We start from the raw sequence: 12,531 nt of genomic DNA on the forward strand, positions 1-12,531 counted from the left end.
ACAGTGCAACAATTAACTGAAAGGAGAGAGAGAGACTATGACAGTGCAACAGTTAACTGAAAGGAGAGAGAGAGACTTTGACAGTGCAACAGTTAGCTGAAAGGAGAGAGAGAGAGAGAGACTATGACAGTGCAACAGTTAACTGAAACGAGAGAGAGAGAGAGAGACTATGACAGTGCAACAATTAACTGAAAGGAGACCTTACCTTACAGACCTTACAATTCGTTCGGGTTGCCCCAGGTCCCTCAGTGTGAGGCGCCTTTGATGTCTACCAGAGAGTTGCTAACGCATCTTCCGGTATATTTTGCATCTTCCAGTCTTGGATGGTCTGGGATGCATCTTAGATATTTGTCGAGCTTATTCTTAAACACATCTACGCTCACTCCTGTTATGTTCCTCAGATGAGCTGGTAGCGCATTGAATAGACGCTGCATTATCGATGCTGGTGCGTGGTGTATTAATGTCCTGTGTGCTTTCCTTAATTTTCCTGGTATACTTTTGGCACTATTAATCTACCTCTGCTTGCTCTTTTTGATAATTTTAGTTCCATGATATTTTCGGTAATTCCTTCTATCTGTTTCCATGCTTGAATTACCATGTAGCGTTCTCTTCTCCTTTCAAGACTATATAAATTTAAGAATTGTAGTCTTTCCCAGTAGTCAAGGTCCTTAACTTCTTCTATTCTAGCTGTAAATGACCTTTGTACACTCTCTATTTGTGCAATATCCTTTTGGTAGTGTGGGTACCATATTATATTGCAATATTCAAGTGGACTACGTACGTACGTTTTATAAAGCATAATCATGTGTTCAGCTTTTCTTGTTTTGAAGTGCCGGAACAACATTCCCATTTTTGCTTTGCACTTTGCCAATAGAATTGCTATTTGATCATTGCATAACATATTCCTATTCAACATCACACCAAGGTCTTTAACTGCTTCCTTGTTTGTGATTGTCTCATTATTAGGTCCTTTATATGCATATAGCATTCCTACTTTATCACCATAGTTCATTGATTCAAATTTATCAGAGTTAAATACCATCCTATTTATCTCTGCCCATTTATATATTTTATTTAGGTCTCTTTGTAGCGAGTTCCTATCTTCATCACAAGCAATTTCTCTACTTATTCTTGTGTCATCTTGAAACTTCTTACTACTGGGTCCTTAACATTACTGTCTATGTCTGCAATCATAATCACAAACAGCAATGCAGCTAACACTGTACCCTGTGGTACACCGGATATTACCGTAGCTTCATCCGATTTCTCATCGTTTGCAATCACTATCTGTTTTCTATTTTGCAAAAATTCTTTTATCCATCTTCCTACTTTGTCAACAATGTTATGTTTTTCTAATTTTTTTCGCTAATATATTATGATCTACCTTGTCAAAAGCTTTTGCAAAGTCTAGGTAAACCACATCTGTATCTTTTTCATTTATCATATTTTTATATATGCTTTCATGGTGGACTAACAGTTGGGTTTGTGTACTTTTTCCGGGTACAAAACCATGTTGTCCTATATTGAACAATCTATTTTTCATTAAATGTTTCATTATATTTTTTTATTACCCTTTCATATACTTTCATAATATGTGATGTCAGACTCACAGGCCTATAATTACTTGCCTCTAGTCTTGAACCACTTTTGAAAGTAGGAGTAATATATGCTAATTTATGCTCGTCATAAATCTTGCCTGTATCTATACTTTGTCTTAATAATATTGCTAGCGGCTTTGCGATTGAATGAACCACTTTCTTTAACAATATGACAGGTACTCCATCTGGTCCTGCTGCTGATCCATTTTTAATTTCATTAATAGCCTGCACAATATCGGCTTCTGTAATATCTATATCTGATAAGTATTCAGTATTTTCATCTCTTATTTCTGTATCATTATCTTCATTTTCAATTCTAGGTGTAAATTCACTCTTATATCTTTCTGCTAATATGTTACATATTTCCTTTTTTCATTCGTTAATCGCCCTTCAATTCTTAGAGGGCCTATTTCTACTCTTATTTTATTCATCTTTTTGCATATGAATAAAAAATTTTAGGGTTTTGCTTGATATTTTGTAGTGTCATTTCTTCTAGGTTCCCTTTTTCATTTTCTTTTGATTGTATAATCTTTTGTTCTGCATTTTCTATCTTACTTTTTAGTTCCATCACTTTCCATGCATTCTTTTCTTTTGCAAGAGCTTTTTCCACTTTCTAATTTTCTGGAACAAGATCCTTCTGTCTCTTGGAATTCGTGACTGATGATTACTTTTTTCTTCGGTATATATTTTTCCACTATTTCCTCTAATATTTTATATAATATATCGGTATTTACCTGTATATCATCACTTACAAATATATTTTCCCATTCTTTGTTTAATTCTTCATTTATTTTTGACCAATTTATATTCTTACTATAGAAATTGTATTTTCCATATCCTTCCCATTTTTTCGTTTCTTGCTTTTCTCTGTTTTCATATGTTCTGGAACGGACTGTTAGTTCTATGACATTATGGTCCGAAATACTCGTGTTATATACTATTATTTCTTTAACATAGTTCACCTCGTTCACAAATACTAGATCTAAAATATTATCCTTTCTTGTTGGTAGGTGATTTATTTGCTGAATGTTATGTTCTAGTAGCATATCTAATAGCTTTTCAAATTGCCTCTTATCTTCTGCACTACTATTGCTCTCTTTTTTATATGTATAAATACAACCACAGTCTCCTATTCGTTCTTTCCATTCTACAAAAGGAAAGTTAAAGTCTCCGGTTAGGAGTATAGTCCAGTCCTTGTGATTTCTACATATTTCATCCAATTTTTCAATTATTATGTCAAACTCTTTAGTATTAGGGGGTCTATATATTACAATGTTCACTAATTTTTCATATTCAAATTCTACCGCTATTAATTCACATTCTGTGTTACTATATTTCTCACAGATTTTTCCTTGATTGGCATCTCTCCCATATATCGCGGTTCCCCCTTGATTTCTATTTTTTCTATCTGATCTATAAGTTTGGAAACCCTTTATCTGGTCATCATTACCAGTCTCTTGGGAATACCAGGTTTCACTTATATTCAATATTTCTATTTTTTCATTTTGGGTTAGTTCTTCTAAGAACTCTATCTTTCTTTTGAGTTACTCGAAACTAAACCCTGCGCGTTCATCACTATGATGGTTTGCGTATTATCTCCATAATCTAATATGGGTAATAATAAAGGATTTTCCCATGTCTCTTTCCTGTTCTGATATGTTGATCTTTTTCATTTCAGAAATTCGTACATTAAAAAAAAAAAAATCCAACTTTTCCATTATACTTGTTCTTCCAGCTTCATATTTATTCACTTTGTGCATAAACCTGCACTTATCTCCATATCTGCACCATCCCTTAGCATCATAGATACATTGCTTGTTCCTTGTGCTATATCTAGGTGCTGATGGCTCATATCGTGGTGCTGACATTTCGTAATGTGTTGTTGGCTTGTTTTTGCCTTCATCACATGATCTTTGTTCTTTTCTTTATTTGTTTCATTTTTACCTTGATTTTTTATATGTATTTGATTTTGATTTTGGTTTTTCATGGCTACAGGAGATAGAGACTATGACAGTACAACAGTTAACTGAAAGGAGAGAGAGAGAGAGAGAGAGAGAGAGAGAGAGAGAGAGAGAGAGAGAGAGAGAGAGAGAGAGACTATGACAGTGCAACAGTCAACTGAAAGGAGAGAGAGAGAGAGAGAGAGAGAGAGAGAGAGAGAGAGAGAGAGAGAGAGAGAGAGAGATTATGATAGTGCAACAGTTAACTGAAAGGAGAGAGAGAGAGAGAGAGAGAGAGAGAGAGAGAGAGAGAGAGAGAGAGAGAGAGGCTATGACAGTGCAACAGTCAACTGAAAGGGGAGAGAGAGAGAGAGAGAGAGAGAGAGAGAGAGAGAGAGAGAGAGAGAGAGAGAGAGAGAGAGAGAGACTATGATAGTGCAACAGTCAACTGAAAGGAGAGAGAGAGAGAGAGAGAGAGAGAGAGAGGGGGGGAGAGAGACTATGACAGTGCAATAGTCAACTGAGAGGGGGAGAGAGAGAGAGAGAGAGAGAGAGAGAGAGAGAGAGAGAGAGAGAGAGAGAGAGAGAGAGACTATGACAGTGCAACAGTTAACTGAAAGGAGAGAGAGAGAGAGAGAGAGAGAGAGAGAGAGAGAGAGAGAGAGAGAGAGAGAGAGAGAGAGAGAGACTATGACAGGTCAACAGTTAACTGAAAGGAGAGAGAGAGAGAGAGAGAGAGAGAGAGAGAGAGACTATGACAGTGCAACAATTAACTGAAAGGAGAGAGAGAGAGAGAGAGAGAGAGAGAGAGAGACTATGACAGTGCAACAGTTAACTGAAAGGAGAGAGAGAGAGAGAGAGAGAGAGAGAGAGAGAGAGAGAGAGAGAGAGAGAGAGAGAGAGACTATGACAGTGCAACAGTTAACTGAAAGGAGAGAGAGAGAGACTATGACAGTGCAACAATTAACTGAAAGGAGAGAGAGAGAGAGACTATGACAGTGCAACAGTTAACTGAAAGGAGAGAGAGAGAGAGAGAGAGAGAGAGAGAGAGAGACTATGACAGTGCAACAATTAACTGAAAGGAGAGAGAGAGAGAGAGAGAGAGAGAGACTATGACAGCGCAACAATTAACTGAAAGGGGAGAGAGAGAGAGAGTGACTATGACAGTGCAACAGTTAACTGAAAGGAGAGAGAGAGAGAGAAAAGTTAAATATACCTTAGTTTAACCAGACCACTGAGCTGATTAACAGCTCTCCTAGGGCTGGCCCGAAGGATTAGACTTATTTTACGTGGCTAAGAACCAGCTGGTTATACCTAGCAACGGGACCTACAGCTTATTGTGGAATCCGAACCACATTATAGCGAGAAATGAATTTCTATCATCAGAAATAAATTCCTCTAATTCTTCATTAGCCGGCCGGAGACTCGAACTCGAGCATAGCGAGTGCTAGCCGACAATTCTACCGACTCGCCCAACGAGGAACTTACCTTACCTTACAGACCTTACAATTCGTTCGGGTTGCCCCAGGTCCCTCAGTGTGAGGCGCCTTTGATGTCTACCAGAGAGTTGCTAACGCATCTTCCGGTATATTTTGCATCTTCCAGTCTTGGATGGTCTGGGATGCATCTTAGATATTTGTCGAGCTTATTCTTAGACACATCTACGCTCACTCCTGTTATGTTCCTCAGATGAGCTGGTAGCGCATTGAATAGACGCTGCATTATCGATGCTGGTGCGTGGTGGATTAATGTCCTGTGTGCTTTCCTTAATTTTCCTGGTATACTTTTTGGCACTATTAATCTACCTCTGCTTGCTCTTTTTGATAATTTTAGTTCCATGATGTTTTCGGTAATTCCTTCTATCTGTTTCCATGCTTGAATTACCATGTAGCGTTCTCTTCTCCTTTCAAGACTATATAAATTTAAGAATTGTAGTCTTTCCCAGTAGTCAAGGTCCTTAACTTCTTCTATTCTAGCTGTAAATGACCTTTGTACACTCTCTATTTGTGCAATATCCTTTTGGTAGTGTGGGTACCATATTATATTGCAATATTCAAGTGGACTACGTACGTACGTTTTATAAAGCATAATCATGTGTTCAGCTTTTCTTGTTTTGAAGTGCCGGAACAACATTCCCATTTTTGCTTTGCATTTTGACAATAAAATTGCTATTTGATCATTGCATAACATATTCCTATTCAACATCACACCAAGGTCTTTAACTGCTTCCTTGTTTGTGATTGTCTCATTATTAGGTCCTTTATATGCATATAGCATTCCTACTTTATCACCATAGTTCATTGATTCAAATTTATCAGAGTTAAATACCATCCTATTTATCTCTGCCCATTTATATATTTTGTTTAGGTCTCTTTGTAGCGAGTTCCTATCTTCATCACAAGCAATTTCTCTACTTATTCTTGTGTCATCTGCGAAACTTCTTACTACTGAGTCCTTAACATTACTGTCTATGTCTGCAATCATAATCACAAACAGCAATGCAGCTAACACCGTACCCTGTGGTACACCGGATATTACCGTAGCTTCATCCGATTTCTCATCGTTTGCAATCACTATCTGTTTTCTATTTTGCAAAAATTCTTTTATCCATCTTCCTACTTTGTCAACAATGTTATGTTTTCTAATTTTTTCGCTAATATATTATGATCTACCTTGTCAAAAGCTTTTGCAAAGTCTAGGTAAACCACATCTGTATCTTTTTCATTTATCATATTTTTATATATGCTTTAATGGTGGACTAACAGTTGGGTTTGTGTACTTTTTCCAGGTACAAAACCATGTTGTCCTATATTGAACAATCTATTTTTCATTAAATGTTTCATTATATTTTTTTCATTACCCTTTCATATACTTTCATAATATGAGATGTCAGACTCACAGGCCTATAATTACTTGCCTCTAGTCTTGAACCACTTTTGAAAGTAGGAGTAATATATGCTAATTTATGCTCATCATAAATCTTGCCTGTATCTATACTTTGTCTTAATAATATTGCTAGCGGCTTTGCGATTGAATGAACCACTTTCTTTAACAATATGGCAGGTACTCCATCTGGTCCTGCTGCTGATCCATTTTTAATTTCATTAATAGCCTGCACAATATCGGCTTCTGTAATATCTATATCTGATAAGTATTCAGTATTTTCATCTCTTATTTCTGTATCATTATCTTCATTGTCAATTCTAGATGTAAATTCACTCTTATATCTTTCTGCTAATATGTTACATATTTCCTTTTTCATTCGTTAATCGCCCTTCAATTCTTAGAGGGCCTATTTCTACTCTTATTTTATTCATCTTTTTGCATATGAATAAAAAATTTTAGGTTTTGCTTGATATTTTGTAGTGTCGTTTCTTCTAGGTTCCATTTTTCATTTTCTTTTGATTGTATAATCTTTTGTTCTGCATTTTCTATCTTACTTTTAGTTCCATCACTTTCCATGCATTCTTTTCTTTTGCAAGAGCTTTTTCCACTTTCTAATTTTCTGGAACAAGATCCTTCTGTCTCTTGGAATTCGTGACTGATGATTACTTTTTTCTTCGGTATATATTTTTCCACTATTTCCTCTAATATTTTATATAATATATCGGTATTTACCTGTATATCATCACTTACAAATATGTTTTCCCATTCTTTGTTTAATTCTTCATTTATTTTTGACCAATTTATATTCTTACTATAGAAATTGTATTTTCCATATCCTTCCCATTTTTTCGTCTCTTGCTTTTCTCTGTTTTCGTATGTTCTGGAACGGACTGTTAGTTCTATGACATTATGGTCCGAAATACTCGTGTTATATACTATTATTTCTTTAACATAGTTCACCTCATTCACAAATACTAGGTCTAAAATATTATCCTTTCTTGTTGGTAGGTGATTTATTTGCTGAATGTTATGTTCTATTAGCATAACTAATAGCTTTTCAAATTGCCTCTTATCTTCTGCACTACTATTGCTCTCTTTTTATATGTATAAATACAACCACAGTCTCCTATTCGTTCTTTCCATTCTACAAAAGGAAAGTTAAAGTCTCCAGTTAGGAGTATAGTCCAGTCCTTGTGATTTCTACATATTTCATCCAATTTTTCAATTATTATGTCAAACTCTTTAGTATTAGGGGTCTATATATTACAATGTTCACTAATTTTTCAGATTCAAATTCTACCGCTATTAATTCACATTCTGTGTTACTATATTTCTCACAGATTTTTCCTTGATTGGCATCTCTCCCATATATCATGGTTCCCCCTTGATTTCTATTTTTCTATCTGATCTATAAGTTTGGATACCCTTTATCTGGTCATCATTACCAGTCTCTTGGGAATACCAGGTTTCACTTATATTCAATATTTCTATTTTTTCATTTTGGGTTAGTTCTTCTAAGAACTCTATCTTTCTTTTTGAGTTACTCGAAACTAAACCCTGCGCGTTCATCACTATGATGGTTTGCGTATTATCTCCATTATCTAATATGGGTAATAATAAGGATTTTCCCATGTCTCTTTCCTGTTCTGATATGTTGATCTCTTTTTCATTTCCAGAAACTCGTACATTAAAAAATCTAACTTTTCCATTATATTTGTTCTTCCAGCTTCATATTTATTCACTTTGTGCATAAACCTGCACTTATCTCCATATCTGCACCATCCCCTAGCATCATAGATACATTACTTGTTCCTTGTGCTATATCTAGGTGTTGATGGCTCATATCGTGGTGCTGACATTTCATAATGTGTTGTTGGCTTGCTTTTTGCCTTCATCACATGATCTTTGTTGTTTTCTTTATTTGTTTCATTTTTACCTTGGTTTTTATATGTATTTGATTTTGATTTTGGTTTTTCATGGCTACAGGATGCATGTACCTACATTTCTTATTAAACCTACATCCATTTCCTTCTTTCCAGTTTCTACATATTTTTGGATGTAGATCGCTGCATTCCTCTTCATAGCCATCTAGATATGCACATTTGCCATAGATCTCATAATTGTGACATATCTTGGGATGTTTGTAATAACATCTTTCACCAAACCTGCAATTCCCTCTTTTCAAAAGGGTGCATACTGTGTCTTTCTTTTTTTTTTTTTTTTTCTTGTTCTTTCCCATCAGTATGGAGATCCAGGTACAACCTCTTTGGGATTTTATTTTTATTTATCATGTCATAATTTATTTCTTCATATGTATGTTGCTGTATTGCCTCATATGTAGAATCTATGAGTTTCTCTGCATCCATACTATTATCCTGTTCTTTGTTTTCATTAATCTTTTCTCTCTCTTCAGTCTTATTTTCTTCTCTATTTTCCTCTTCTTCATCTTCTTCATCCTCCACAATCTGTACATTAAGTCTTGATTTAATGACCTTGTCTATCCATACTAGACATGTTGAGCAAAATATTTTTGTGTCCTTATTTCTATTTTGCTCAACTTCAGCACATGACGGGTGTGTCGGTACATGGCAAGCATAGCATTTCCTAATCAGGTTTTGTGGATTTACAATGCTATACCACACTCTACATAGTTTACATGCTTTAGGCATCCGTTTGCCTATTGCATCAATCAATATATTCACTAATTCCACCTTACTTATTTTCTTTGATGGAATGTGTTGATTTTTGTAGATTTTCTTTATAAGTCTTTTGATAACTTGAACTTTCATTGGTATCCCTTCTATTATTTTCATTATATTTTCTACAGATTTGCTCCAGTTTGAAGGATCGTATCCTTTCAATATGTCTGTGAATGTTTTCACATCTTTTTGGTCAATGTTGCAATTCATCTCCACGATCAGCAAACCAAGTTCCCTTCCTGCCAATTCATCATATTGAATATCTCCGATGCAAGCTAGATTTCTCCACCTTTTGCCACTGTTGGCTGATTCCTCCATGATTTTCTGATTTTATTAATTCACTCATAGACAACTTATTAGACGGTTTTTCGCTCTAATCTGATATTAAGCTAATCACCGATAGTTCACGAACACTTTTAGCTATATTTCATTCGCTAATTGTATGTAAGACGCGTATTATCGGGTAGATTATCCAGACCATGAACGATTACGTCTCACCGAGAGAATGTCACATCACTAGAGAGAGAGAGAGAGAGAGAGAGAGAGAGAGAGAGAGAGAGAGAGAGAGAGAGAGAGAGAGAGAGAGAGAGAGAGAGAGAGAGAGAGGGCTAAAAGAAAAGAGATAAGGAAATTCATAGTTTATATAAAAATTATTATATATATATATATATATATATATATATATATATATATATATATATATATATATATATATATATATATATATATATATTGGCAAGCAGATGAAAAGAATAAAAGGTAAAGTACAGATCACCACTACCTGTGTTGGCCTTCTTCATACACCTGCATCTGGTACACGCAAACCGAGTCGTGGCTATCTGTTTGTGGAAAAACGGCAGTTAGTGTAAAGAGTCATGATTTTGCTCCAGAAGAATTTAGCGACGATGTTTCGTTAAAGTAAAACAAAACTACAATCGTAAAAAGTTTTTAAAAACCTCAGCTTCACCAAAGATATTATAACAGGTACTGTAACCAAAATGTTGCATCAAACTTTTCAGCTCTTAATTTTTTTTTTATTTAATAGGCTTCATTTAATGGAATAAGATACATTCTTTATAGTTAATAATAGTGGCTTGAACAGGACTTTCTATAAAATATACGTTTAACAAGATTCTTTCGCGTCGTTCATTAGATCTCAGCAACACCTGAGATCAGTATTAATTTCAAAGTTAAACTTCAGCTCTACACGGTATCTGTCAGATCCGATAATCCCTATGAATATTAGTCCCGCAATATCTAGTCAAAAACAAGCAGTCAGATAAAGAATTTAAAAATATTTTTTAGATAGTCCAAAAGATCTGAATGCTAAAAATACTTTCTGCTTTTAGAGGTCCTGTGATTTAAAAAAAAAAAAAAAAATTAACGTCTTTCTTGTCCGAAGAGACTTCTTGTTGGCATCTTCACAACATTACAAATACTTTTACTTACCTTGTAAGATATCAGTGATCTCCGAATATGAGTTATATTCTGCTAATGCCTCAGGGGTTCGGTCTAAGAGTAAACAAAAATAGGTATCGTGTCAGTCAGGACTTGAAATCATCAGATCTTTAATGAAGAACTGTCTTCACATTATGAGACGTTTCTTCAAAATGGGAAATATTGTCATTTGAAAGGAAGATTCATTGCAACGCACAAATAAATTATTGTTGTTTCTGAGCACCGTTTCTTTGAAGGTCAGAATTCTTTGAGTATAGCAGCCCAAGAGAAATACAATTCAGATAACAAGAGAACTCTAAGGCCGTACCATCTTGATCCGTGAGGAGGAGATTCGGACAGAATTTCATCGCGTAAGCAAGCGATTCAGTATCCCTGCTCCTAACAAGCCTATGTATAAGGGTACCACCTGTGAAGAAAAAAATAATCGTTTTTTTTAGTTTAATAATATTTTGACTTTAGACAATTAATTCATGTACTGTGACTTTATTGAGTTATTCTTGTAAAGCTAAAATAAAGATCATCATATCAAGATGGAGTGAATTAAAGTGACCGTAGAATGGTACACAGAATTCTTGGCGTGTTCCACAGCTCTTTCAGAAAGCTTCTCAGTGCACCCGTGGCCTTCCTTTGCTCTGACTATTTTGTCGTCAGACTTTCATATCCCTTTGTTTTATCTTGAAATCTTCCAGAGCTGGACAGGTTTCCTCTGGTCTGGTCCACTTCTGTGACCAGTCACAAACACAAAATCTTTCCCGTTATCTTATCAAGTTATTTAAACGCTTTCAAAATCATCATCATTCATCATTTTTCTGCCCTTTCATTGGAAGGCAGAAAAATTATGAATAAGGATGATTATAAATCATGAACTTCATCCTCAGTGTAAGAAGGGCAAACCTTGACTAGACTGTGTAGGCAATAGTTTTGAACTTGTTAGTAAATTTAGAAAAAAAAATTATATATATAGCACCTGTGTTGCCCTATGATGAAGAGGGATAGTCACTAAGCTTGTAAATAAAATAAAGTTCCTGGGCAGCCAATAAAATGTCAGTATTCAAGGCTGGTGATCAATTGGAAGACCGTACTACATATTTGAGAAGATCATACCACAAATGGAAGTAGATAAATATAAAGCAGTCGAAGAAACAATCCCCAGTGGCACCTACCTACAGCAAGTGCCATTAAAATCAGATAAGAATAAAATTCTGTCCTTTAAATTGATATGTGACCTTGGAACTCAACATTTAAAAGTAATTATCTACCGCCGATGTACCTACTTACCAAGCATAATCAAAATCAGAGAGAATAGAATATTACTCTTCAAATTTACATGAGACTTTAACAGTATGTCAGTGACAAAATAATGATGAAAAATAATCACCAAACTTCAAGATACCTTCTTACAAAGGAGAATGAAATGTCAGCCTTCACATCGAAATATGACCCTTAAAAATTAGCCAGAGGGAAGAACGTTTTGGTAAAACAGTCGCCAGACACTAAGGTACCAACTTTTCGAGTTTGATCAAAATCAGGAAAATAAAACCCTTGAAATAACATGTAGCCACGAAAAATAGGTCGAGATAAAATCATGAACAATTTGGGCTTTGGTGGCGTTCAATTCTGATATGAGAGGCCTCTATCATAGTTTGTGTTGTGTATTCTTAGAAGGCAACAGCGCCAACTTGACTCAATCTAGAAAAATACAATTGGAGTATTACTGACGCCGAAAGACGACTGATATTGGCCACTACAAGATGCCCACTACCTGTAAGTACGACTTGAACATCTTATGCACAAGAATAGAAACAACCAGCATGAATTATCAGTAATCAAGCAACTAAAATAACTGAGTGATGCTGCCGAACAAAAAGCCGAATGTCTGCCCCTTCAGCGAGAGGTGCGTCCACGCCAAGAACAAGCTGAAGTGAGAGACTGCGGGTTGCTCAGCTCTCA

At 35.4% G+C, this 12,531-nt stretch overlaps 1 protein-coding gene across 5 annotated transcripts in view; it reads right to left on the minus strand.

The window, feature by feature from the left end:
- LOC136852277 (ankyrin repeat domain-containing protein 50-like) overlaps positions 1-12,531 on the minus strand; it is a 99,425-nt gene that overhangs the window by 20,878 nt on the left and 66,016 nt on the right. For all 5 annotated transcript variants that reach the window (XM_067126763.1, XM_067126761.1, XM_067126760.1 and 2 more), the window contains exons 23-25: positions 10,889-10,987; positions 10,573-10,635; positions 9,905-9,962 (exon numbers count right to left, since the gene is read on the minus strand). In XM_067126763.1, coding sequence (XP_066982864.1) covers positions 9,905-9,962; positions 10,573-10,635; positions 10,889-10,987 — 220 coding nt within the window. The remainder of the gene's footprint in view (positions 1-9,904; positions 9,963-10,572; positions 10,636-10,888; positions 10,988-12,531) is intronic.

Source organism: Macrobrachium rosenbergii, chromosome 25 (genome assembly GCF_040412425.1).
Source record: "Macrobrachium rosenbergii isolate ZJJX-2024 chromosome 25, ASM4041242v1, whole genome shotgun sequence".
Classification (NCBI taxonomy): domain Eukaryota; kingdom Metazoa; phylum Arthropoda; class Malacostraca; order Decapoda; family Palaemonidae; genus Macrobrachium; species Macrobrachium rosenbergii.